The sequence below is a fragment of the Patiria miniata genome, unplaced genomic scaffold, assembly GCF_015706575.1.
Source record: "Patiria miniata isolate m_02_andy unplaced genomic scaffold, ASM1570657v1 HiC_scaffold_23, whole genome shotgun sequence".
Lineage (NCBI taxonomy): Eukaryota > Metazoa > Echinodermata > Asteroidea > Valvatida > Asterinidae > Patiria > Patiria miniata.
The window spans coordinates 306,811-334,244 of NW_024037062.1; the positions used below are offsets into that span (position 1 = coordinate 306,811).

General features: G+C 40.5%; 3 protein-coding genes across 5 annotated transcripts; all 3 read left to right on the forward strand.

The window, feature by feature from the left end:
* The first annotated feature begins 239 nt into the window (after positions 1–239).
* Positions 240–5,958, forward strand: LOC119731242 (SPARC-like). Its single transcript, XM_038204329.1, has 3 exons — positions 240–492; positions 1,767–1,915; positions 5,727–5,958. The coding sequence occupies exons 1-3, from the start codon at positions 275–277 to the stop codon at positions 5,741–5,743; spliced, it is 384 nt and encodes a 127-aa protein (XP_038060257.1). The 5' UTR covers positions 240–274; the 3' UTR covers positions 5,744–5,958.
* A 5,883-nt stretch (positions 5,959–11,841) lies between these two features.
* LOC119731216 lies at positions 11,842–26,513 on the forward strand. 3 transcript variants are annotated; one of them, XM_038204297.1, is made up of 4 exons: positions 11,842–12,215; positions 12,636–12,710; positions 21,410–22,066; positions 24,901–26,513. In XM_038204297.1, exons 3-4 carry the CDS (start codon positions 21,530–21,532, stop codon positions 25,456–25,458), a joined length of 1,095 nt encoding a protein of 364 aa, XP_038060225.1. In that variant the 5' UTR covers positions 11,842–12,215; positions 12,636–12,710; positions 21,410–21,529; the 3' UTR covers positions 25,459–26,513. The 3 variants fall into 3 exon arrangements, with proteins under 3 accessions (XP_038060225.1, XP_038060226.1, XP_038060224.1); XM_038204298.1 differs by lacking the exon at positions 11,842–12,215 and adding an exon at positions 12,233–12,251; XM_038204296.1 differs by lacking the exons at positions 11,842–12,215; positions 12,636–12,710 and having other exon boundaries at positions 21,080–22,066.
* On the forward strand, positions 13,411–15,851 carry LOC119731218. The gene is made up of 2 exons (XM_038204299.1): positions 13,411–14,384; positions 14,891–15,851. The coding sequence occupies exons 1-2, from the start codon at positions 13,635–13,637 to the stop codon at positions 15,446–15,448; spliced, it is 1,308 nt and encodes a 435-aa protein (XP_038060227.1). The 5' UTR covers positions 13,411–13,634; the 3' UTR covers positions 15,449–15,851.
* Positions 26,514–27,434: the final 921 nt, after the last annotated feature.

A 27,434-nucleotide genomic window follows, 5' to 3' on the forward strand; every position in this document is an offset into this window, starting at 1 on the left:
GGGACTCGAGTCCAAGTCACAAGTCATACAAGTCTACTCTTGTCTGTAAATGGAGAAAACCTAAAATGTTTTCCCTTTAATCCAAAATCTTGATTCATTGCCCATAATTAAGCCTGTATATGGTGTGACTACAACCACCCTGCTCTTTAAAAGAACCTGGAGTTCAACCCCCCTCCCCTTCCCCCACCCCCTTTTTATCAAAACCTGGATCCACCACTGACTCTGCATAATACTTGTTTTAACAGTGGTGATATTTTCTAATCTTGCCGCAGTTATGGAACAGTGCAACCCAGCTGATCTAGCTACTTTCCCTCAGCGCATGCGTACCTGGTTTTTGGAAGTCATGAAGGAGCTGTCTGGTCTGACAGAGGAGCAAGGAGGCTTGGACGAAGAAGAACGCGAGTTTGAGAAACTGGCTGAAGCAGAGACTAAGCCATGGCGACGCCCACTGCACTGGAAGTTTTTCAACATGGACATTGCGCCCAACGATTTGTAAGTGACAGCAAAACTTTGCAGTTATTTCGTGGTTTCTTAGTTCATAATTATTTTTTTTCGTGTGTGTGTAATGCAGTTTAGAGTGTAAAGCCTAAAAAGTTGATGGTGTCATATAAGACTTTCATTAGATATTCCAATATACGTGAGCATGGGCGTAGCAAGGAGGGGCCAAAAGCAAAAAAAAAAAAAAGAAGAAGAAGAAGAAGAAGAAAAGGAAAAAAGAAAAGAAAAAGAGGCGCGAAGACAAAGTGGTGTAAATTTAATGAGTTTGGGGGGGGGCAAAATGTCTCTGCCCCCCTCTAAAACTGATAAATCGAGAATATGTTGAGAACTGCAAGCAGTTTTGGCAAAAAATTTGTTTGCCCCCTCTAGAAAAAATCCTGGCGACGCCCATGTACGTGAGTTTGTCATATGAATGTTTGAGATCAGTGTGTACACAATTGCTATTTTCCTACCAATATAAAAGTTATTCACTTTTGAATGATTCATCGAACCAAAAAATCCAACGTGTAGTTAATATTAAATATTTCTACACAAAATTCCATTCATTGGCTGCCAATAATTCTGCTCTTGCAAGGCTGGTTCATTTGTAAACAACATGAAAGCTCTTTCTCAAAGTAGACTATTGCCATTTTGCAATAGGCTGGTTGCGGGCAAACATTGCTGTGTGATCTTGAATGCAGGAGGCGGGATGCAGACCTATTGATGTCATGCATATAATTTGCATACATTAAACAGATCTCCGTGTTATGCATTGAAGATTCACCGCTAGTTAACGGACCCCATTTTTGAAGTCCAAAGGACAATGGGGTCAGGGAACCAGACTATTCTCAAAGGTTCAAGGACACAAGATCGGTAGCAGTTTTTCCTTAAAACAAAACATGAAAATTGAAAATTTGTTTGGATAAACTAGATCCAATTTTCTTAAAAGCACAGGGTATGCAACTGTAAACATTCCCAAATTGTGTTGCAAAACTAATAGCATAAATTTGAATGGTTAAAAAATAACCACTAAATTACATTTATTAGTTACTTATCTCCACATGATGTATCATTCCTTTCGAGATGGTAATTATAATGGATTATTCATTGAAGTAGGTCATCATTGAAGTTTATATTTAACCAGTAAAAAATAACTGGTAGTTGCATTAAGTAGTTACAATAACTTTTTGCAATAACGAGTTACAAATTGTTGCAGTAATGAGTATCTCCACATGACGTTTGCTTCCTATTGAATCGTTGATTGTGACGATTGCTCGTTGTTTCCGCAGTCACCTAAGTGAGTCCGAGTTGATGCCAATGCGTGCCCAGCTTCTTCCCATGGAACCTTGCACTGATGCATTCATCGCAAGCTGCGATACCAATGACGATGACTTGATCTCTATCGTTGAGTGGGGTACCTGCATGGGACTGAATGAGGGTAGGTCCTGCATTAACCTTAAACTCTCTAGGCATTTTTACTAGGATGCAACCTCAATCCTGCAAAATCCTCCAATTGCGTGTATGTAAGAACTGCATACAGCCACAATCCTCCAAAATCCTCTGTTATTCTTGAATGTGGTCCTTGGAGGGGGACCACTGCCTCAATCCTGTAAAATCCTCCAGCAATCACTGTCAATATGTTGAGGCAGAGCCAGTGTCATCCTGGAGCAGTGCAGGGATTTCAAGCATAATCTAGGCCTAATCTTATGCACCGCTGAGCATAAACAATACAAGGTCCAGCCAAGACCTTGGCACAGTGCATCCTTCAAAATCAGCCACACATTTTTACCATGTTACCTCAATCCTGCAAAATCCTCCATTTTGCAAAGAGGATTTTGGAGTATTTTGGAAGGTTAGGGTAAACAGGGGTGTGAAATCTCCGCTATTTAGCCGATTTCCGCTTTTTTGTTCAGCGTGTGCCACATTTTGTTTTCCGCTTTTTTTCTTCGATGGTCCAGATTTCCCCCCGTTTTTCCCCGCGCGTAAGCATTGATTTTATTTCCGTTTATTTTATTTCCGCCACCGCCGAACGCACGCGATCCGCTCTCTACAACATACATGTACACGTAGCTCTGAGGTGCGTGCAATCGCAAGCGAGTATTCAATGTACATTGTACATACATGTACATGTACGTACGTGTGTACTATACGATGCCATGTGCATGCATTTTTCAGCTCAAAGCCGCGTGTGTGTAAAGAGCATCCGGGGAACCAACAGTCATTGCGCTGTGATTGGCTGCAGATAAATATGAATATTCACACATGCGCCATGAAGCGCGTTGGGACTCTTTGCGGCCGTTCCTGTGTCTATGCATGTAGTGACACGCGATGATCTCCACAATAACTCGCTGTAAACATCGTCTAGTTGCAAATATAAAGCCTTGAAATAAGACTAGTAAATTGTCGCCGTGCCGCGCCGGTAGAGGGCATCATGCGGGGCAAAGTTCATGTGTGCATTTCATTGCATGCACGCATCCTGCTGCATGTATTCCGCTGCATGGTGATACGTACGTTAGTCATGTTAGTGTGTCGTTTCAAATGTTTCGAACGTATTTTGACATTATTAATTCCGCAAGATGTCAGTGCAACACAAGTGTGTTATTATCCAAAGAGGTTCGGAGTTTGATATGGACATTGACAAGACCGATCCTCAGGTTACGAATCCGTGGAAATGGATTTGGATGGAACACATGGTTAATGGGCTGAAATTAGGCGACTCGATCAGAAGCCGGGACACGCGATGACGATGTGTATCATCTGCAGTAAGGAGTTAAAATATGGAAAACGTGGTCGAATTTCCCAGTTTTCATATACAAGTTGGCCATTTAGGCAGTTTCAAGCCAATATGAAGGAAAAGTTAACTTAAAAACATGCATAAATTGCAAAACATTTTCCACAAATAGTTGGCCCAGGCATGCCAGGAGGCTTTAAAATGCACCACAGAGCATCTCTATTTCAAATTTTTTAATACTCGACTTGTCCCGAGTCGAGTTGTCTCAACGGTCGACTTGTCTGACCCCCCCAAATAGCACCGACATGTCATTGAATTATTCATCCCAACCAATGGCCCCAATCAGCTGACGAGGATTTATTCAGGTGTTGTGTAAAACAAATCATGAATGTTTCACATTCGTGCAATGGAAAGAATAATTTAATTCAGTGACCTCATGCAATTATTCTTACCATTGCACTCATAAACATTCATTATATGTGTAACACTGTGTGAACCCTTCTGTCTTAAATGGTATCACTCAGAAAAAAAATCATTGAACTTAAAAAAGACCTCCCAAAAGTGCCTGATTCCTGGTTGTACATGTACTCGGAAGTACAAGTACTTGTATTCGCACTGGTACTCGGAAGTACAAGTACTCGTACTCGGAGACACGTTCTTGTACTCGGAGGTACAAGTTCTCGTACTCATACTCGGCAACCTAAGTACTCGGCAGTACTCGGTACTCGGAAAAAAGTACTCGACTACAACACTGATCTATACCAGTATTGTGTTCGAGTCCATCACAATGGAAGACTTTTGAGACAGGTGGCAGCAAACACTTTGGCCCTTTTTCCATTGTTTGCGTCATGTTGAGCATGCGCGCTTTCGCTTAAACATGGCGTTAACAATTGAAAAGGACCAGTATGTTTGCTTCCACCAACGTCTCAAAAGTCTCCCATTCCTTTCACAATTCCTTAAGTACAGTCACAAGTCCTTTCATAAAACCGGAATGCTTTTGCAACAGCTCATTTGCATAGCTAGTGACTTGACTTGAGACTGATGAAGGACTTGTGAGGGACTTGCATGACTCAAAAACAACACTGATCTATACACTACATGTATATTCAGTTAGTTTTAATGTGTAAGTTAAACAAAATTTTTATGAACTGCAGTGTCTCAGTTTGTATGCTATTTTTGTTGATTGCTTCATTTTACTCAGAGTGTACACATGGAATTAGCTGGTAGTTCATTCACACTTGAATGTGCATCTGCGAATATGATTATCCCAAGAGCACAGACCACAAAATAATTTGGTGCGTCAGTGCCCCTACGATACAAGGCAGAATTAATGCCGAGTGGCAAATGGGACACAGTTATACTTTATTTCCTGCGTTCCACTCGCATGCTTGTGGGATAATGAATTTATCTTCAAGCTAACTTGAGCACAGTTACGATGGAACTCGTATGCCGTGGTCGCCTTTTGGCGGATATCCTTTTATGTGTGCACACATAACAGCAAGAATATAGCGCGTGAATCTTAGATTAGAGTTTCGGCCTTCACTGATGTATAATATGCTTTATGCTATTGCATTAATTGAACAGCCTGCTCATGATAAATTATAAATGATGAAGTCACCAAAATTGTAGTTAATTTTCATCATCTCACTTTGTTTACATACAAATCATGTTTAATATTGAAGATTAATATTGAAAAAATGCAATGCATGTATAACATGCAGAATTTACCCTGCGAAGAGCAATCGTTTCATTTTTGCTGTAATCCACCATGGTACATGTACTGAACTTTTCAGTATGATGGTGCATGGGTGTAACGGTCTCTAACACAATCCCTTCAGTAGGTGTTGTCAAGAACATAATCCCTTCTCATAGTCTCAAAACACATGCAGATGGATAGAGACCCTTTTCTCTCCCCAGTAGCCAGTACCCGTACGAGAAAAGTTAGAGATTTATCTCCTTGTTTTTTGGCCTGGCCATCGTCCCCCCCCCCCCCTCCACAACAGTCTGAGGCTACATATATTTAGCTAAAAAGGATGAGAAACCACTAGTTTCCCCAGCTTCATATCAAGACTTGGCCTAGTGAGTGACAGGATGATTGATGGCCTTGTGATAACAGCAGCTACTTTAATGTTGTACACTCACAATACAATACAATTAATGTACTACATGTGACATAACAAATCCTATTGGAGTTGGCCTGGGTCTGATCTTTGCCTCAGAAATTCTGGGTCAAAATTTCAACCAGGGTTGAAGGGACACTGACGATGCTTTTGAAGTTTTGTCTTAAGAGGAAACTTGCGAAGTATGAAGACAACATGACAGAGTAATTCAAAATTATTTGAAAATGTACTGACAATGCCAGTGCATGTACATGTACGGTCACACACCACAGAGTTAAAATTATAACATAAGTACACAAATATTACATGTAGGCCCTCCCTGCATTCCCTAATAAATGGATGGTAATTCCCTAATGAAAAGATGTTAATTTTCTGATTTGGTTGTAATTTCATTTCAGAGGAGATCCTGTACTAGACGAAGACGGACTTAGAGGGACGCTGAGTCAAGACTTTTCTACATTTCTATGCAACTCGTGATAATGGTGCTACCTTTTAATCCGTCGATAAGTGTGCCAACTGTATAGAATAGGAATTTAAGTAGGAAGCAAGAACCAAATTATGTTGCTGATGGTCAAAACAAAATCCAGGCCTGTTAGAAAAAAATAAGAACGGTAAAAATGAATCACAAAGGGAAACTGACTTTTAAAAAAAACTGACTTTTTTACTATACATGTAAAAGGCCAATTGAAAAAAAAATAACCAATTTCTTGCCCCCCCCCCCCCCCCCCCCGGCTCCCTTTTTCTCCGGCTGACTCCTTTTTTGTTTTTATTCATACATTTGCAATCTTTTTTTTCATACATTGTCAATATGTTGTCTTTTTATTTGTTTCCAACAAAATTGCAGCTATGTAAAAAGGGTTTTGGCTTCTTTTGGACACAATTTTGTATCAGTTGAGAAAATTGAAGAATCCATCCGCCATCTTGAAAAATAAGCCATCTTGGGGGAAAAACTCACACGTCCTTTATTTTTTCAAAAAAGCCTTCTTATTTTTTTTTTATTCGGCCTCACTGGTACTGATCACTGTACAATGTACTCCGTTATTTTGGAATTGTCAACATTCATTTATTTTGACGAAAAGTTCTTTATATAAATAAATGATTAAAGGGATAATACAACATTTGCAAACATCGAAAAATAAAACTACCAAGTTTTTACGAAATACCTTGATGTTGGTAAATGACCAATAGGATGTTGGTAAATGACAGTCTAAAGCATCCTGTAAAATTATGGCACCTGGTGTGAAGTCATTTTCAAGAAAATGGTATTTTTGTAAAAAATTTCCAACGGTGGTCGGCCGACCACCATTGGAAAAACCTAACTATTTTTCAACTACTGCCCCAAATTTACCATTTATTCAGTCCAAATTTTGTTTGCTATTGGTTACGTGTTCATGAACGGGTGCAGGCCAGCTAGACTGGTACCCTTACCTTACAATTTTCTTGCATCTGTAAACTGATCCATTTTATAATTAGTGGAGTCATGGAACCAGACTACTTGAACAGTTTTGTTTTTCTTGGTTTTTCCAGCATTTTCGAACACAAAACTTCAAACATGTCATTGTAACAATATTTGATCTATTATACTACCCCTCAAATAGTTCATTTCTGAAAATTACAGCAAAAGCCAATGATGTATATTCCCTTTAACTAGTAGTTGTGTGCTTCTAATTTTGTAGGAAAAACATCCTAACAATTTAGAAAATATTTGAAAGATGTAGATTTGTAGGTGCAGGCGGGTTCTGTCCCTCTAGTGATGAAGTTTTGATATCTGATTATAGGCCAGTTTCAAACAGCTATTGTGCGATTATTATGAAAATTGCTGGATTGAAGTTTTTATTCAAAACGGAAGATAATAGAGGTGCGATTTCAATAATACGAGAGGACCCTTCTGAAACGTTTACGCTTATGCTAGGACACCTAATGCCGAAAAGAAAGTTGAATTACCAGTTTTCATATTCTTTAAAGAGAGGAAAAAACTGGTTTACATACATGGTGAGTTAAAAAAGCGGAACCCAAATCCCCAAAACTATATCTTTTAAACTGAGGTTTTATCGCCGGTGATGTTGGAAGATTGTGAAGGCGATTCTTGAAATCGCATTTTTGGACGAAAGATGTTTTCGTGTCATTGTGTTGAAATGGTGATATTCTTCGAACGGATTGAGCAATTTCAGTATGGTTTTCATCTAAAAGTAGCTTATGAAATTGGCTTTCCAGTCATTATTATGTTTGATGCTACATGTTTTTTTAAATATGAAATATAATTTTGGGGGCTTGGGTTCCGCTTTTTTTCCCGCTTTTGTTTTTAATCACCCTGTATGACTGCAATACATGTACATGTACAAGGTCAGGGATCACACTATCACTGCCATCTTTAATCAAAGAGGCTTTCGTATCAAGCAAATGACCATATTTTTTTTTAAGAAAACGAAAACCATCATAATCTGTACTGGATAGTTTTTGTTAATATGTGAATTTTTAAAAGTGTAGATTTGCCAGTGTGTAGATAATGAAAACTGCCTTTTATTCGTTTTATTTTTAACGTTTGTCGTCTCTAATATTACTGCTCAATATTTGCCAGCTACCAAAAAAGCTTAAGCTTATGTACTCGAATATTCAGTCAGGCAAAAGTACTCGGCATGCAGTTTAATTGTAATCATCTTTAATACATGTACACGAACATCATGAAAACTTTAAAACGTTTGCACAAACGATTAAAGCTGTACTTACATTGCCATAGACAACGAGACTAATGTCTACTCATATTATGTATGCGCAAGATTTGCGAAGATCCTTAGTAAAATGAAATGCAAGAATTGATGATGGTTGTGTCCTTTTTGGGGGGGGGGGGTAGTTGTCGTAGTACATGTGCACATGTATATGTATGCAGAATCTGCAAGAAATATATTGTCAGTGTGTCTGTAGAACACTTTAATTTCCAAAATTCAGTTAATCGTTGGGAAAACGCCAGCAAGCCAGATGGATAATTCCATGGGGTGTTTACTTGTGCAAGTATACCGATGCCGTTGAAAATGTAAGCATTTTGATAAGGGCCTCCCTTGTTATTTCTTTGGTTCTCATTTTCCGGCCGATTTTTGCCACCTATAGGCCATCAGCCTCGGTCCAAAATGTTGGCCACCGGTATCAAATGAGGGGAATAATCGTCATAGCGATTTTTGGCAAGGTATACACCTCCAGAGTTGGAAAATATGTGTGATAGCATTGCATCGGTGGCAGCTTTTTGGGTGTTGTCACCCTTTTTTTTCAGGATGTCCATCAAAATGCTTGTTGCCACTCTAGGGGCGGTATTCCTTGCGCATGCGCACTATCATCATTTATGCCCTGATTTGATACTGACCAAACCCCCAGGCTGATGGCCTACTACCGAAGAAAACCCCTGTCTAGAACTACACAGAACTACCCATGTAGTCTGTGGATTAGCAACAGGCAAGGCAAGCTGGTCTATGACATGCGAGCAGATTCCGACATTAATTATGCAAGACAAGACGCAGAATCTGACCATTCAGCGGGCGCCTTCTTTCAGCAACCCATTTTTGTAAAATTACAAAAAACATGGCAGCCAATTGACCAATCAGCAGCTTAGGATTTAACGCGGCAAAATAATGCAGTCAGGCAAGATGGCGTCGATCGGTCACCGGGCCCCCACTGATCTCATTGCCGGTGAGGGGGTACTTGTGAACGGAGCGGATAGCTGCAAAGTGTAGAGAATCTCTAAGCCATGAAAACGCGTAACAAAAACGTAACCATGCGAAACATCTGGTAACCTATATTATAACACCTCATCCACAGCTTCCTTATCTTGATTGGCCGAGAGCAAGTCACGTGGCATTTGCTATTTTTACTTTTTGCTGTGCACGGCCAAAAGTACTATGCATACGGGTGTGCGTGTAAAAAGCGCTTCGCTAGTCGCTACAGAATTGGGTTCAAACATTTCGTGAAGGGGTAGTTCAGAAAAGTGCAAGTAAATGTTCAACTAATTTCGTATTCAAATTGAAGTACATGTACATTTTAATTGTATTTAGATTACATTAATCAGTTATCGCTTAAAATCAAGCATAATCTGTCGGCGAGGTGTTATAAAACAAATATTGATGGTGACTGTTTTATCTTGTGGTGTAAAACTAGCCTACCTCGGTGATCCATGTAGCATTTTATTTTTCCTCGGCTTCGCCTCGGGAAAAATACATGTAGAATGCTTCATGGATCACCTCGGGAGGCTAGTTTTACTCACCACTCGAAGCAGTCAATAATTATTTGTATACTATAGGGTGTCCCTCCAAAAAGGTGACCCATAAACTATAATGTGAATAAACTGCGAACTGTATACATGTAAATATGGCTTCATCATAAATGATAGGAAGTATAGCTTTCCATTGATACCTGTGATGAATAATTCTGGTCATGCAACACTGAGTTTCATTGTATTAAAAATGTATGTAAAAACCTTCTTGCGACAGTTTGTGTAAAACAGTGTAAACGCAATGAAAGGTAAAGAAAAAACAGCAAAACAAGCTATCCATCATGATCTTTTTCGGCATCACCAACACCCATGTATCTTCCAACATCATAGTTGGGCAGGCACATTTAGACAGTGCTTGAGCCCACTCAAGACTCATTGCTATCAGGATTCGCTTTGAGAATATTCGGAGATAAATGGTATGATCTCCCACTCCCAGGTCACGGAATTTTACTCTTGTGCCTTTTGGGGTTTAGTTTGTTTAGTAGTGTTGTGGTTGTCGTCGTCGTCGTTGTTGTTTGGGGGGGGGGGGGGGGGTCGGGTTTTCAGTAGTCCACTTCCGAAATCTCAGGATTTTGCAGGCCTGCGTTTGGCACGTGGTGGGCAATTTGATCAGCCTGGAATGCCTGGTGCTCGATATAGCCACAGTGGTTCGTCGGCAATAGCTCCCTCTTCCGGTGGATGCGAAATAATTCAAATTATAATACATGTACATAAACTAAAGCGAGTATTGTTGATGTACCCTAACGTGGCGCGGCCCCTAACGTGGCGCACTTTTATTTTTCGCCTGTAGCGCCTAGCTAGAGCAAAAGTTTTAACTGAAAATAAAATGAAAGTGAAATTTCATCAAGTTCTAAACACTCCCGTTCATAAATCGCGAGTTTATTTACCCGTTACAAAGTTAAAAGAAAAAATTATTTTGGCGTGATTTTCCGATTTTATTTTCAAGTGCAAAGTGAACCCTTTGAAAATGCCCCGAAAAATAAGAAAATAATTTTCTGACAAACATCTGGCTGGGTTTGTAAGTAAAGATAGTAATGATTTATCAGAATTTATCAAGTTTACAGAAATTCTTAAATGTTAATTTGGAATTTTCTGAGATTTATTCAAGTGCGCCACGTTAGGGAACCTCCGCCAATTTTTGCCCAATTTCCGGACGCGACCGTTTTTGCATTTCGGATTAAATTTTATGAAACCGAAATTGTTCACAGAGGTTAAATAGCAAGCATTAAAAAGGTAAAAGTACCAGCATTTCACTGCATGAATTTGAGGTTTATCAACAAAGAGGTTTGGCAACACTACACGAGGAAAGTTGGGTAAGCTTCGAAGTGCGCCACGTTAGGGAACACGACTATAAGTACCATCATGCGGGAAAAAAACTCACCAACTTGAGGAATTTCGGAGTGGCCAGAACACGACGGGTCACCAATGCTATCTTTTGTGTGGGGGATTATTAAGACTATCTCATCAATGTCTGAGATGCAATGGCTGATAATAGCAATGCCAACATTGGCTCGGGTTCTTATTTGAAAGACTCGTCTACACAGATGGTCTACAAAGGGTTAAAAAAAAACCGGGGGCAAATTATAATAAGTACTGAACGGTACGCGTAATTTTTATTCCTAGGAGGGTTAGGGGCAATGTCATGAATAATTCATGTTTATCCATGAGAACGGACAATGTCATCAACAGTATTGTTGTTAGTTACTCAACTAGTTACAATACATCAAAGCATTTTAAAGAACGGTTGTCGTCGAGCTACCACACAGTAGCCTAGTGGATAGCGAGATGAACTATGGATACAAAGATCCCTGGTTCGAATCCACGTCGTCGCTGCTCATTTTCATCAGCTATTTTTCTTCTCCAAATTTATCACTGAGATAATTTTAAATTAAGGGGAAAACAGAACGAGAACCTAAGTCTTGCAATGATTCAAAGGAAAAACTGAATTATTCATGACATTGCCCCTAACCCTCCTAGGAAAAAAATTACGCGAACGGAACGAACTCAACCTCGTCCCCAGTGCTTACTTTATTTCCAACACGGTTTCCAATAGTAAACCCTGGATAGGAAACTTTCTTCCTGTATCCTGATTGGATACCGCAATTGGCTAGTAATGGATTTTTATCGTGTACTTGGTGCTATTATATTCACAACGTGCAGTACGTGTTTTCGAGATCATTCGTCCACGCCTTCTCGAAAGTACTAATTTCCTTTCTAATTTGCTCATATTAATGTAACGATATGGGTTTTGGGTTTAAAATAATGAATAATTCATAAGGAGCATGAATAATGCAATGTTATTTTCTGGCTGTTCCTTTTAGTGTACTTACCCCGCCAGCCTAATTGCCCAAGTTAACAAGTTTGGACATATGTTCGTCGACATTTAGGTCATTTGATAATTCTATCTTGAGAATGATTATTTGGTAACAGTATGTCATCATCATTGTCAGTAATCAAAGTCAACACTCCTTCTGAGTCAATTTTATGCGCGACGAGGGGTTGTGGTCATTGCATTACGGTAAGAGCGCTACCGCTCACATGGTTTGTCCTCTTGCGAGCGGGCCGTGAAAGAAGCTCAGACCGAGCCAACCTTTGTCTAAAAGTCGCCCACTTTTCCCTCATTTTGGGGGTAAGTTGGATTCTAATTAAGTATTGAGTAGATCAGGTAAGGGACATAGAAGAGGTTGGTTGATATGATTATTGTCAAACTGATTGATTCTTATAGTTTTTAGGGTGTTAGTTTCGTGTGGAAGTGTCAAAACTTTTCTAGAGTTGAATGACCGTTTTCGTACACATTCACGCACAATGCATTATATAATGGCGACATTGAGTTCAGCATTGTGTACATTCAGTACGTGGTGTGCGTATGCACAGCACAACGTTGAATCTCGACCACACTGTGGAATTAGACCTACTCGCTTTATTTCGAAATGTTGTTCGTGTATGTCGCATTGTTTATTGGTGCAGGGGACCTTTTATGATAGAAGCTATTTCCTTAAATATGTTCCCCGTGTATGCTATTTGTATTTTTATGTATTTTAATTTATAGCTGAGACATTGCTGTCACAAGCTTTGAAGGTTGACATCTCAAGTGCATTACAGGCCTTCTCTATTTTATATCAGGGTAAGACTGTAATTCTCTTTGTATGCTTGATTAAGTAGTCATCCTATTTAGTATTATTTTGGAGTGATCATGACACTGTCTACAAAACAACCATATTACTTATAGTTTATGCTGTGTAATTAAAATAACTGTTGTTTATAATATTAATGTAATCCAATGACTTTGGAACAAGACTTACAAAAGTTTAAGATCAATTCATTTTATTCATGGTCAACAGGGTCTTCTTTTATGGTCTTCATTGTCGTCTTATTGGAATCTTTATTCGGATCTTCATTTGGATTATTTTGTATAATTGGAGAAAGTGAATTAAATTAAAACTTAATCAAGTGAATCAGTGTAAACAACCGTCTGAGTGTTCCAGTTCAATTCTACTTGCTTTCCACCTTACTCTATCTTCATGAGGGTGAACCTGACCACCCTTATCATCGTTGGGGTTGCCACCTCGCGACATTAATATGAAATATGATACTGCATGTTGTCTCGATAAGATCGTAACAATTTGATTTCAAAGATCGTGTTTTCGTAACTCACGCCGTGCTCGCGCTGCTACGAATTGACTCTGTTTTTACCCCAGATACCGCATACAAAAACAAACGCTAATGTGTAACGCATATCCAGGCACCAGACTGTTCCTCATTTGCATACGTGTGCAAAAATCTTGCACATGCAAATGATCCAATACCAGGGTGAGAGAGCAGGTAGTGGTGGGCGCGTACTGCTCGACACCCTGGGGACGAGGTTGGTACGAACTCCGTTCAGAAACATTCGGCATGCAAATCCCTTAGATTGAGTAATGCGCGTTTCAGAATCGAGGTCGGGAACGTATGTGTATGCGGTCATCATTTAGTCGAGTAGGCCCTCACAATCAATGGTACGTACACACCATACTAAGCAGCGACTGAGGCAAAAGTTGAACACTCGACTATGGCACGATACCCGACTGTGGTCAAGGCATTGATTTGCTTTTGCACTATTTCATTATTACTTTACCTCACCTTGCTCCCTGGTTTCTCCAAGTACGATGAGCCTCAGCAGAACATACCGTCACCGAAGCGACAAGCGGATCATACCGCCGATGCACGACCCGAGACCGATCTCAGTGCAACACACGGCTATTCCCTGACACTAACAATCCGCATGGCAGCCATACCCAAACTGGTTCAGCGTCTGTACTGCATATTCATCCGTTCGGCTACGTTGTTTTGGTCTCCCAAGCTAGGCCCAACTATAAGCCTGATTCTTGACAAGGAATCGGCAAGAGATCATCGGTTTGCACGTAAACTGAGACAAAAGGAGAAAGAGCTGGGCCTGAAGTTTGACTTCCTGTACGAGCCTCTCCCTGATACTGCCTCCGGATGGAAACCTCAAGGCTACCAACGTCAACTGTGGAGTAGTTTCTTCATGGATCTATCCGTTAATGCTTCCATCATTGGCTGGACTGATTCGGACGCGGTGTTCACGACGCCAGTGACTCCGGAAAACATCTTCAACGGCCATCGATTGCGGGTGTTAACTTTCACTGACATGAAGCGCATGCACAAACTACGCTGGTACGACTCCACGCTGAAGGCCATCGGGAAGGCAATGGTTTCTGACTTCATGACGTACTTTCCTACCTTCGTCTGGAGAGACACCTTCACCAACTGCAGGAATCACATAATGAAGCACATGAACGTAAGCCAATGATTAATACCTAATAATCACGAAATAATCTAGCCCCATAAATGTGGCCAATTTACTGGACTACCTCCGTAAATAAAGGCCACACTTCCACCATGTACAAAAACATGTCGAACTTTGTCAAATTTTGATTTTCACATTTATGCTTAGTTTGTAGTTTATTTTTGCTTTAGAAGCATACTCACCCTCTTTATAGGCTAATCAGAAAGTGCTGCCGTTTTCAGATGTCTATTTTTCGTGAAATTTCCAGATTCGTTTGCACACATTTGCATATCAAAATTTCAACATGAAATTTCACGAAAAATAGACATCTGAAAAGGGACTCGGACTTGAGAGAGGTGGCTCGGACTCGGACTCAATGTTTGGTGACTCGAATACAATTAAGACTGATAGCTTGTGACAAATTTTGCTTAAGACTTAATAACTTGTGGTGGGCTTGGTTAGGACTTGTGAGACTAAGAATAGATTCGACTTTAACCTCCATGAAATTTCTTTTGCAGGTCTCTCACTTTGAGGATGCCTTTCTCCAGCTGGCCCACTTGAGCCCCGTCAACATCATCATGAACTACGCCTACTACTTCGAGCACGACCGTTACGACTGGCACTTGGATTTCAAGAAGACTTTGAAGAACTATAATGCGAAGCTACCTCCAGGTGTAAACATAAAACCGAGTGAGAATAAACCAGATTTACATGTCACCATCCACGAGAGCTACTACACTAAGATGCCCTACCCATTACTGCAGGGATATTGCGTAGCCAAGCGCTATGTTGGTACCCTTCCCACAAGCTGCCAGAAATTTGAAAATGTCACCAACTTTCAGCTGTTCGAGTTTATCTCTTGCAAGAAAGCTGTGAAGGCCCATCTGAGTCCCGGGACCTGGTGTTCGGGCAACGGGCGCCGGGAGTGTATTCGACGCATCGAAGCGCACTACAAGAACGTCAAGAAATATTACAATCTTGGATGGTATGACCTGGATCTGAGGCGAATGACTGCCGTTGAAAAGGTAGCCAGGCGGGAAAATATCACATGTCCAAATATATTCCAATTAGATTAAATGCAGTTTCATAGTTTTAACTTCCCGATCCAAAATAATCGGTACAAGTTAATAAGCACCGCCACTGCCGCTGGAACAAACTTTTGCCATGGGGTGCTGGAATAAAGGGCGGATAAAATTAATGCGAAAGCGGAGCGCAAAGCCCTTACATCGTGGCTTAATTTGAAATATAGATGCTGTGTGGTGCAATCTGGGGGCGATTCCTGGCCACTTTCATTAGACTTTTTTTAGCAAAAGTTTTTTGAGATTATGAAGACAATTTATTTCATTATTTTGTTTAGAATGTACAAGTTGCTCTAATAACGTTTAACTGTACTGAAAGTGGAGAAAGTGGTTCCATTTCATTCTGGAAAAAGAATTGTATCATTATGCAAGACATCGCATGTAAATATTATTGTTGCAAGGCTGCTTTCTTACATTTAGTAAATTCCTTCGTGTATGTTTTGTTTTATTACGGCGTGGGGCCACAGGGCCAGGGGCCGCTTTAGTTCTGTCTCACCAAACGATGTAGCTCTCGATATATTTGCAGTTTTCTTTGTTTGTTACACAGAGAATGGCAAATATAAAACACTAAAAGACCAAATACATCTTTATGTTTATGCTCGGTAGATAGCAAGTTTGGGGTTAGGCAAGGATTTATCGGTATACTGAGAATTTATGAGAAAAACAACTTGCAGAGGTAATGCATGAATAGCTTTTTTATTAAAACGAAACTACACTGGAATTGGCGTAAAGCATGACTAGTTTCAATAAAAAAACGTCCCACTCCTTTTAGCCTGGGGATGCGTCACGGTTAACCTTGCTCTTTGTTAATCTCGAGTACTAGCAACGTCAATTAAACTTTAAACTGAACAGAAAAACTTCAGGGGAAAAGTGCATTTGCCCCTATTGAAAGATAGAATGAAAAGAATCCTGGCAAGCATTATCAACTTTGCCACCATTGTCATGGCCGAGGTTATTGCTTTCGGGTCAAAGCTTCCATCGTGGCGGAAATATCATACATGTCATGATTTTAGATACATTGAGAGAAATATCGATTCTGCACTGCCTGAAATTTAGAAAATACCTCCTCCTGATATTTTACAGTGTTACTTTGTGCTAGACGTTCGAAGCGCCGCGACTTTTTTAGCAAACGTTTTTTTGAGATTATAAAGACAATTTATTTCACGTTTTTGTTTAGAATATACTGTTGCTCTTATAACGTTTCTACTGTACTGAAAAGTCGAAAACCTTGTATTTTTATCTCCATTCTTTGTTCCATTTAATTCTGGACAAAGAATTGTATCATTATGCATGACATCGCATGTGAATAATATTGTTTCTAGGCTGCTTTCTTACATTTAGTAAATTCCGTCGTGTATGTTTTGTTTTATTTTCCGAGCCCTTACGGCGTGGGGCCACAGGGCCAGGGGCCTGCTTTAAGGCCCCTGAAAATTTTGGATTCTGGATGCACTGTGATGAAATATACTGAAGTATATACTTAAACTTCTAAAACCCGAAAGGGTGTTTTTTGGTTCAAGTTAAAACAAAATGGTTCCACTGGAAGCGGGTGAATTTCTGTTCATAAAAATATTCACATAGGCCTAAACGATGTAGCTCTTGATATATTTGCAATGTTATTTGTTTGTTACAGGGAATGGCAAATATAAAAGACTAACAGACCAAATGCATCTTTATGTTTACGATCGGTAGGTGGCAAGTTTGGGGCTAGGCAAGGATTTATCGGTCTACTGAGTTTTTATGAGAAAAACTTGCAAAGGTTAACACATGAATAGCTGTTTTATTAAAACGAAACTACACTGGAACTAGTTTCAATGGAAGCCCGTCCCACTCCTATTAGGTTGGGATTTGTGTGAACCTTGATATTTGTTAATGTTGAGTACAGAATGCTAGCAACGTCAATGAAACTTTTAAATGAAAAGAAAAACCATCAGGGGAAAGGTATGAACTTTGCCCCTATTGAAAGATCGAATGAAAAAATCGTGGCAAGCATTATCAACTTTGCCACCATTGTCATGGCCGAGGTTATTGCTTTCGGGTCAAAGCTTCCATCATGGCGGAAATATAGACATGTCATGATTTTGGATACCTTGAGAGAAACATCGATTCTGCACTGCCTGAAGATTTAGAAAATACCTCCTCTTAATATTTCTTGACCTCCAGAATCATCGCTCAATTAGCAGACCCATCGCTCAATTAGCAGACCCATACTTGAATACGCAGCTCCAGTCTGGTGCCCTGTTCTTTCGACTCAGCAAAAACGCTAGAGAAGGTACAGAGGCGATTCACCCGTTTTTGTTTGGGTCTGCCGAGAAGGGTTTTAATTGATTCTGTAAATGAAATTGAATATTCAGACAGGTGTGTCAAGCTGGGTCTGCCTCTTTTAATCAACAGGGTTCATTTCCTTTCAATTACGTTTGTTATTAAATGTTTATATAATAAATTTGACATTGACACTGACACTCTAATTCCCATTAATTGTAGACATATCGAATCTGTTAAATTTGTCCATCATCGGGCTCGTTCCAATGCTGCCCATCATTCTCTTTTTCACAGATTCCCTAGATTATGGGATGAACTACCGGCCTTCATTAAAGATACAATTATCCATAGTTTATCCTCCTTTACAAATTCTCTCAGAAATCATTTATTAGTCCCTGGCCAGGAAGTCCCCTTGACCAAAACAGTTTAACTTTCTAGTTGCCTTGCCCATTCAAATACCTTGCTGCTTGTTTTTTTCCCTCAATTTTATAGTGCCTTTTGCATTATAATTCACTCGAATCTCTCTTTTACCGAATTTGTATTTTTTAATGCCCATTTGTGCTTTTAAAGTTTTAACTGCTTGTATAGTTCTATATTCTTATACTGTAAGCCATGTTTTAATAATGTCCATTTGTAATGTCCTTTTGTATTGTCTCTTCTTAAATTGTGGCATCAGGAGATTAACTTGATAGTAATTTAGTTTACTTTTTTAAAATCCATCAGGGGTGCTACTTCTTTTTTTTTTTTTTCTTGTTCTCTCTCCTAACTGTATGTGCATGTTTTTGTTTTCTTTACTGTATTGTCTGTACTTGAATTTTTACCTGTGAAATTAATAAATGAAATAAATGAAATGAAATGAATTCAGCGGGCGCCTTCTTTCAGCAACCCATTTTTGTAAAATTACAAAAAACATGGCAGCCAATTGACCAATCAGCAGCTTAGGCTTCAACGCGGCAAAATAATGCAGTCAGGCAAGATGGCGTCGATCGGTCACCCCCACTGATCTCATTGCCGGTGAGGGGGTACTTGTGAACGGAGCGGATAGCTGCAAAGTGTAGAGAATCTCTAAGCCATGAAAACGCGTAACAAAAACGTAACCATGCGAAACATCTGGTAACCTATATTATAACACCTCATCCACAGCTTCCTTATCTTGATTGGCCGAGAGCAAGTCACGTGGCATTTGCTATTTTTACGTTTTGCTGTGCACGGCCAAAAGTTCTATGCATACGGGTGTGCGTGTAAAAAGCGCTTCGCTAGTCGCTACAGAATTGGGTTCAAACATTTCGTGAAGGGGTAGTTCAGAAAAGTGCAAGTAAATGTTCAACTAATTTCGTATTCAAATTGAAGTACATGTACATTTTAATTGTATTTAGATTACATTAATCAGTTATCGCTTAAAATCAAGCATAATCTGTCGGCGAGGTGTTATAAAACAAATATTGATGGTGACTGTTTTATCTTGTGGTGTAAAACTAGCCTACCTCGGTGATCCATGTAGCATTTTATTTTTCCTCGGCTTCGCCTCGGGAAAAATACATGTAGAATGCTTCATGGATCACCTCGGGAGGCTAGTTTTACTCACCACTCGAAGCAGTCAATAATTATTTGTATACTATAGGGTGTCCCTCCAAAAAGGTGACCCATAAACTATAATGTGAATAAACTGCGAACTGTATACATGTAAATATGGCTTCATCATAAATGATAGGAAGTATAGCTTTCCATTGATACCTGTGATGAATAATTCTGGTCATGCAACACTGAGTTTCATTGTTTTAAAAATGGTATGTAAAAACCTTCTTGCGACAGTTTGTGTAAAACAGTGTAAACGCAATGTAAGGTAAAGAAAAAACAGCAAAACAGCAAAACACTATATTATGGGACTGACTGCATCCTACGCATTGTATATTTACACCGTCCGATCAGATAGAGCTGTTTCCCTTATGCATAAAGACGTAATTCGATCAAGACAGTGTTCATTATATCGATTATAATCCCTCGGACAATGGCTGTAATTGGCAGCCCACGGCACGGCTGTATACATAAAATAATGTTTAGTCAGTCAATTTCATTGACTTCTTTGGCGTATTATGAAGCTCCCTTTCATGCCGTGCGCTGCCAATTACAGTCTATTGTCCGAGAGATTATCTCACGCAAACAGGTGGCTGTGTTCACTACCGTTACACAACTCGTAGGGACGGCAACTGAAATCATAATGCAACATTTTTATACGCTATATTACAGAGAATCATAGCGACAGGGCCAATCCAACTAATCCTTTGCCTGACAGTAAACTTTCTCGATTTTGTGGGGATGTCTGTACACGTACACGAATTTGCCCGTGTGGATTGCACAATGGACTACCGGGACGAGTCATTCGCAACAAATCTTACGGGTTGCTCCATGCTCCATTCTAGACGATGTTCGCCGTACTCGATAATATTAAACTAAAAGATAAATTCTTCAATTAGACAATCATAATTGTTTCGTACATTTCAATTTACGTAAAATGCATATTTATTATACGTATATTCAATACCATAATAATGGTACACGCCGTTAATTATTTGCATTTACACAAGCCCCTCCGCCCATGGTACTCCCCGTGGTGAATGGTAGATTCCCGTTGCTCATTTTATGCTAATGAGGGTCACGTGGGGCCAAATCCGGCCTTCTGATTGGTCGAAGCCCGTCAAAAATGGGGAAAATATCCTGGTTAGACGGGCTTCACTACTAACACCCATGTATCTTCCAACATCATAGGTGGGCAGGCACATTTAGACAGTGCCTGAGCCCACTCAAGACTCATTGCTATCAGGATTCGCTTTGAGAATATTCGGAGATAAATGGTATTATCTCCCACTCCCAGGTCACGGAATTTTACTCTTGTGCCTTTTGGGGTTTAGTTTGTTTAGTAGTGTTGTGGTTGTCGTCGTTGTCGTCGTTGTCGTCGTCGTTGTTGTTTTTTTGGGGGGATGGTCGGGTTTTCAGTAGTACACTTCCGAAATCTCAGGATTTTGCAGGCCTGCATTTGGCACGTGGTGGGCAATTTGATCAGCCTGGAATGTCTGGTGCTCGATATAGCCACAGTGGTTCGTCGGCAATAGCTCCCTCTTCTGGTGGATGCGAAATAATTCAAATAATAATACATGTACATTGTAACTAAAGCGAGTAAGTACCATCATGCGGGGAAAAAACTCACCAACTTGAGGAATTTCGGAGTGGCCAGAACACGACGGGTCACTAATGCTGTCTTTTGTGTGGGGGATTATTAAGACTATCTCATCAATGTCTGAGATGCAATGGCTTATAATAGCAATGCCAACATTGGCTCGGGTTCTTATTTAAAAGACTCGTCTACACAGATGGTCTACAAAGGGTGAAAAAAAAACCGGGGGCAAATTATAATAAGTACTGAACGGTACGAACTCCGTTCAGAAACATTCGGCATGCAAATCCCTTAGATTGAGTAATGCGCGTTTCAGAATCGAGGTCGGGAACGTATGTGTGTGTGGTCATCATTTAGTCGAGTAGGCCCTCACAATCAATGGTACGTACACACCATACTAAGCAGCGACTGAGGCAAAAGTTGAACACTCGACTATGGCACGATACCCGACTGTGGTCAAGGCATTGATTTGCTTTTGCACTATTTCATTATTACTTTACCTCACCTTGCTCCCTGGTTTCTCCAAGTACGATGAGCCTCAGCAGAACATTCCGTTACCGAAGCGACAAGCGGATCATACCGCCGATGCACGACCCGAGACCGATCTCAGTGCAACACACGGCTTTTCCCTGACACTAACAATCCGCATGGCAGCCATACCCAAACTGGTTCAGCGTCTGTACTGCATATTCATCCGTTCGGCAACCTTATTTTGGTCTCCCAAGCTAGGCCCAACTATAAGCCTGATTCTTGACAAGGAATCGGCAAGAGATCATCGGTTTGCACGTAAACTGAAACAAAAGGAGAAAGAACTGGGCCTGAAGTTTGACTTCCTGTACGAGCCTCTCCCTGATACTGCCTCCGGATGGAAACCTCAAGGATACCAACGTCAACTGTGGAGCAGCTTCTTCATGGATCTATCCGTTAATGCTTCCATCATTGGCTGGACTGATTCGGACGCGGTGTTCACGACGCCAGTGACTCCGGAAAACATCTTCAACGGCCATCGATTGCGGGTGTTAACTTTCACTGACATGGAGCGCATGCACAAACTACGCTGGTACGACTCCACGCTGCAGGCCATCGGGAAGGCAATGATTTCTGACTTCATGACGTACTTTCCTACCTTCGTCTGGAGAGACACCTTCACCAACTGCAGGAATCACATAATGAAGCACATGAACGTAATGATTAATACCCAATGATTAATACCTAATAATCATAAAATATTCTAGCCCCATAAATGTGGCCAATGTACAAAAACATGTCGAACTTTGTCAAATTTTGATTTTCACATTTAGGCTTAGTTTGTAGTTTATTTTTGCTTTAGAAGCATACTCACCCTCTTTATAGAAAAATCAGAAAGTGCTGCCGTTTTCAGATGTCTATTTTTCGTGAAATTTCCAGATTCGTATGCACACATTTGCATATCGAAATTTCAACACGAATTTTCACGAAAAATAGACATCTGGAAAAGGCAGCACTTTTTGATTAGCCTATAAAGAGTGTGAGTATGCTTCTAAAGCAAAAATAAACTACAAACTAAGCCTAAATGTGAAAATCAAAATTTGACAAAGTTCGACATGTTTTTGTACATGGTGGAAGTGTGGCCTTTATTTACGGAGGTAGTCCAGTAAATTGGCCACATTATGGGGTTAGAAATAATCTTGACTCTGACCTCATTCTAGCCCCATAAATGTGGCCTATTTACTGGACTGCCTCCGTAAACATAGGCCACACATCCACATGTACAAAAATCGTGTCGACGGAGCCAAATTTTGATTTTCACATTTAGGCTTAGTTTGTAGGGTTTTTTTGCTTTAGAAGCATACTCACCCTCTTTACAGGCTAATCAGAAAGTGCTGCCTTTTTCAGATGTATATTTTTCGTGAAATTTCCAGATTCATTTTTACACGTTTGCGTATCAAAATTTTAACATGAAATTTCACAAAAATTAGACATCTGAAAAAGGCAGCACTTTCTGATTAGCCTATAAAGAGGGTGAGTATGCTTCTAAAGCAAAAAAACCCTACAAACTAAGCCTAAATGTGAAAATCAAAATTTGGCTCCGTCGACACGATTTTTGTACATGTGGATGTGTGGCCTATGTTTACGGAGGCAGTCCAGTAAATAGGCCACATTTATGGGGCTAACCTCATTCCAGTGCCACCCTAAATGCTTTGCCCTTAAAATTGAGAGACGGTTTTGAGACTGGGGCTAAATCGTTCATTCCATATAGATTCTCCTTCCAACGAGTCGCAATAACTGTATATTTAAACCCAAAAGGCCCCTTGTACACACTGCATTAATTCTAACAAAAAATATATATATTACTTCCTGATTTCTAACAAACGAAGATTGACACATTGAACATATTTCATGTGTAAGAGTTTCCTTGTTCAAAATGTTCAAACTCATTTAATCCTTACTTATCGGGCCAGATTTCCATTGTCTTCTTTTTGTGAGATGTCCGTTTGTTAGAAAGCTCATACTTTGTCGGCTGCTTAAAAAAATTAGCGACTCAACTTGAAAAGGTTAACCATCAGGCATATCCAGAAAAGCAGCGTAGTGGGCCAAAAGTTGGAAACTCTTCGTTAATTGGGCCCAAAAAAATATCAATACATTTTGTTACATTTTTACGTTCGTTTTGTCTTATGATTGATTTAACCATGGATTATCTTTATTGATTTCATATTATTTTTTTTAAGTTGATTTGCCAGAAATGGTGTTGTATGTAGCCTAGTCCATCGCAAGTCCGGTTACAAGATCTTCAGATCGAATACTTAATGGCAATAACAACGGAATGTTGTTTGTCACAGTTCATTTTTAGCTTGCAGACTTGTATGACTCGTGACTCGGACTGGGACTCGAGTCCGACTTGAGTCCCATTTTCCGTGACTCGGACTCGAGTCACGATGACAAAATGACTCGGACTCGGACTCCACCCTGCGGTCTCGGACTGACTCGGACTCGACCTGCGTGACTGAGGACTCGATCAAAATACCACATAACATCACCTCTTTTTTCGACAATATAATTGCAAACTGCTTTGAAGACGGTCCTCTCCTGAGCAAACAATGCAGTCTGTGCGGTGCAGATGAAACGCATCTAAGTACCGTATACATGACATCGCTTGCGACTGGCTTGTTTCCGACGTCTACACTTGATGATTGCGTAAATGCAAGCTTGACTGTGTTCGATACCATTATTATCCTTTCCAGACACCGTCCAGTTATTTAAATAAATGGAGAAAAGCTGTGCAAAAAAATGGAAACGTTTACACTGTGAGGTTTTAGCAGTGCCTCAGACTTTATTTCCATTATACATTAAAGGTGACTCGTCACTCGGACTCGGCGGATTCGACCAGCATGACTCGGGACTCGGACTTTAGAGAGGTGACTCGGACTCGGACTCGGACTCGGACTCGATGTTAGGTGACTCGAATACAATTAAGGGCCAGCGTCCTTAATAATTTACTCTGCGCGCCGCGATCCACTTCACTGCGCCGACTAGCGCCGGAGAGCGCCGTGCTCACGGCCTCCCTAGCCCCGCCGATGCCCGGTGCTGTGCGGCGCTGGAGGAAAACACGCATAACAATAGGCGTTACGGCCGAACGCACTTCATACACCGTGGATACACACGGCCCGCCTCGGCGCGCCGGCAGTGAGTTCTTGAGTTAAAATGTATATTGTGCATGATCTTCACTTTGTATTGGAATTCTACGAATGTACATGTATAATTTGTGAACAGCTGTTGACTGAAAAGCATTTTCAGACTATCAGACACCGAGCTCAGTAGTTCCCAATATGAACATGATGATGAGAATACTTGCGGCAATCCGGCGATTGGTTCCGAGAACGGAAACAATTCCCAGCTTTTATAGCTCCACGGATAAACACAATATCTGATAGCTTGTGACATATTTTGCTTAGGACTGAATAACTTCTGGTGGACTTGGTTAGGACTTGTGAGACTTAGGATAGATTCGACTTTAACCTCCATACAATTTCTTTTGCAGGTCTCTCACTTTGAGGATGCCTTTCTCCAGCTGTCCCACTTTAGCCCCGTCAACATCATCATGAACTACGCTTACTACTTCGAGCACGACCGTTACGACTGGCACTTGGATTTCAAGGAGACTTTGAAGAGCTATAATGCGAAGCTACCTCCAGGTGTAAACATAAAACCGAGTGAGAATAAACCAGATTTACATGTCACCATCCACGAGAGCTACTACACTAAGATGCCCTACCCATTACTGCAGGGATATTGCGTAGCCAAGCGCTATGTTGATATCCTTCCCACAAGCTGCCAGAAATTTGAAAATGTCACCAACTTTCAGCTGTTCGAGTTTATCTCTTGCAAGAAAGCTGTGAAGGCCCATCTGAGTCCCGGGACCTGGTGTTCGGGCAACGGGCGCCGGGAGTGTATTCGACGCATCGAAGCGCACTACAAGAACGTCAAGAAATATTACAATCTTGGATGGTATGACCTGGATCTGAGGCGAATGACTGCCGTTGAGAAGGTAGCCAGGCGGGAAAATATCACATGTCCAAATATATTCCAATTAGATTAAATGCAGTTTCATAGTTTTAACATCCCCACCCGAAATAATCGGTACAAGATAATAAGCACTAATAAGCACATCTTATAATAATCATAATAATAAGCACTGGTTGTTTAGTTGTAGTGCCTGTTGGAATATCACTACTATTGACAGTGTATCACTACTATTGACAGTGTGAGATACAAGTAAACGGTCAATAAAAAAAATACCCAATGGCCAACATCGTATTCCAAGCAAATTGTAAATATAAATCGTATATGACAATATTGAGCCTAGTTCCCATATCGAGGTAAGAAGCACGCAGAGAGCAACGCAAACAAGACCCAAAATGCAACGCAGAAATAATGGAAACATTTCTATCCGCAAATGTCGCCGACAACCCAAACAGACGCAAACTATATCGCAGACGATCGGCAAAGGTCAACTTTGCCGACTGTTCTGCGCACTGTCTGAGAAGTCTGCGCAGTCTGCATAAGCTTAACGTCGATATTGAAACTCGGCTGAAACACTGCTACAAGTCTCTTTCAAATTAATACCAACTTACAACGTGTGGAATTCGTAAGAGGGAGTGTCTAATGTCTGTTGTTTGCAGAAGTAGAGCATGCAGTCGCAAATCGAAACAGAAGAAGAATGTCTTCTGAACTAGGCAGTCAGTTTCGGGTCCGCTCATAAGTCCGACGCCTCATAGGTCCGACGCCTCATAAGTCCGAAATTTAGGACGTATGAGGCGTCGAACGTATGAGGCATAACAGTTATGTATTCCGCCTCATAGGTCCGACGCCGCATAAGTCCGAAACAGCGTTTGTCTATTGTCGGACTCATGAGGCGGCGGACTTATGAGGCGGATTTATGCCTCATAAGTCCGACGCCTCAATTTTGGGCTTATGAGGCGCCGGACCTATGAGGCGTCGGACTTATGATACGGCCCCGTCAGTTTGTAGGCATTAATGCAGTTACTTTGTTCGAGTTATGGAATGTATGCAGCGTACCTTGGAACAAAGCTAACATGAATTCAGATGTCTTTTGGTAAGACTGGAATAAAGCGTACTAATGTGACATAGGAATAATCCGACTTGGTATTCTTTTTTTTTCTCTGGAATAATCTGTAACATGGCAGCTATATATTTCTGGATGTGACACAGTGTACAGTTCTTGTTGAACCCATAAATATTTACACTTTTATAATCACAATAAGGTTGAGTTAAGCTTGGCTCCAAGCTGTTGGACAAACGCGAAACGAGTCCTGCACCCTTGCATCTGATCTTCTTACGTGTACAAAATAATACTCAGCAGGCGCGTAGGAAGATGATTTTAACAGGGGGGGGGGGCAGATTATATTTTGTGAAACAACAGCGCACCCAGGATTTTGTCTTCGGTGGGTTCAAAGAAAAAAATACTCTCACAAATTAACTAGGCCTTTAGCAGGTGCGGTTCCAGGATTTTTTTAGACGGGGGGGGGGGGGGGGGGGGGGGGGCACACCTTTGGAGCAATTTTGTTCCGAGAACTAATGCGAGCGCGGAGCGTGAAGCCTTTACAGCGTGGGGTCCGGGGTCCACTTAAGAGCCCCGAAAAATGTTGGATTCTATAAATGCTCTGTGGTGCAATCTGAGGAGAATCCTGGCCCCTTTCCCCTGAATTATTTGAGCAAAAGTTTGTAAGATTATAAGGATTTTTTTCATTGGTTTAAAATATAGGCCTACTCTTGCTTTTACAAACCTTTTAAGTTTCTTCTGTTCTTCACTTGATAACCATGTATTTTCGTCTGCATAATTATATTTGTGCATTTTATTTTTGAAAAGGAATTGTACAGACTTAGTTTGTAAACTGTTGCAAGAGTGTTTTCTTATGTTTTGTTTCAAGTTGAAATTTTCAGTTCATCAATAAGAAAAAACGGCTTGAAGATGTAAATGAATTCAAGTTTAAAATTAGTGTAATTTAGGAAAAAGGAAAAACGAATCAATTTGAAATATGCACGAACCACGTA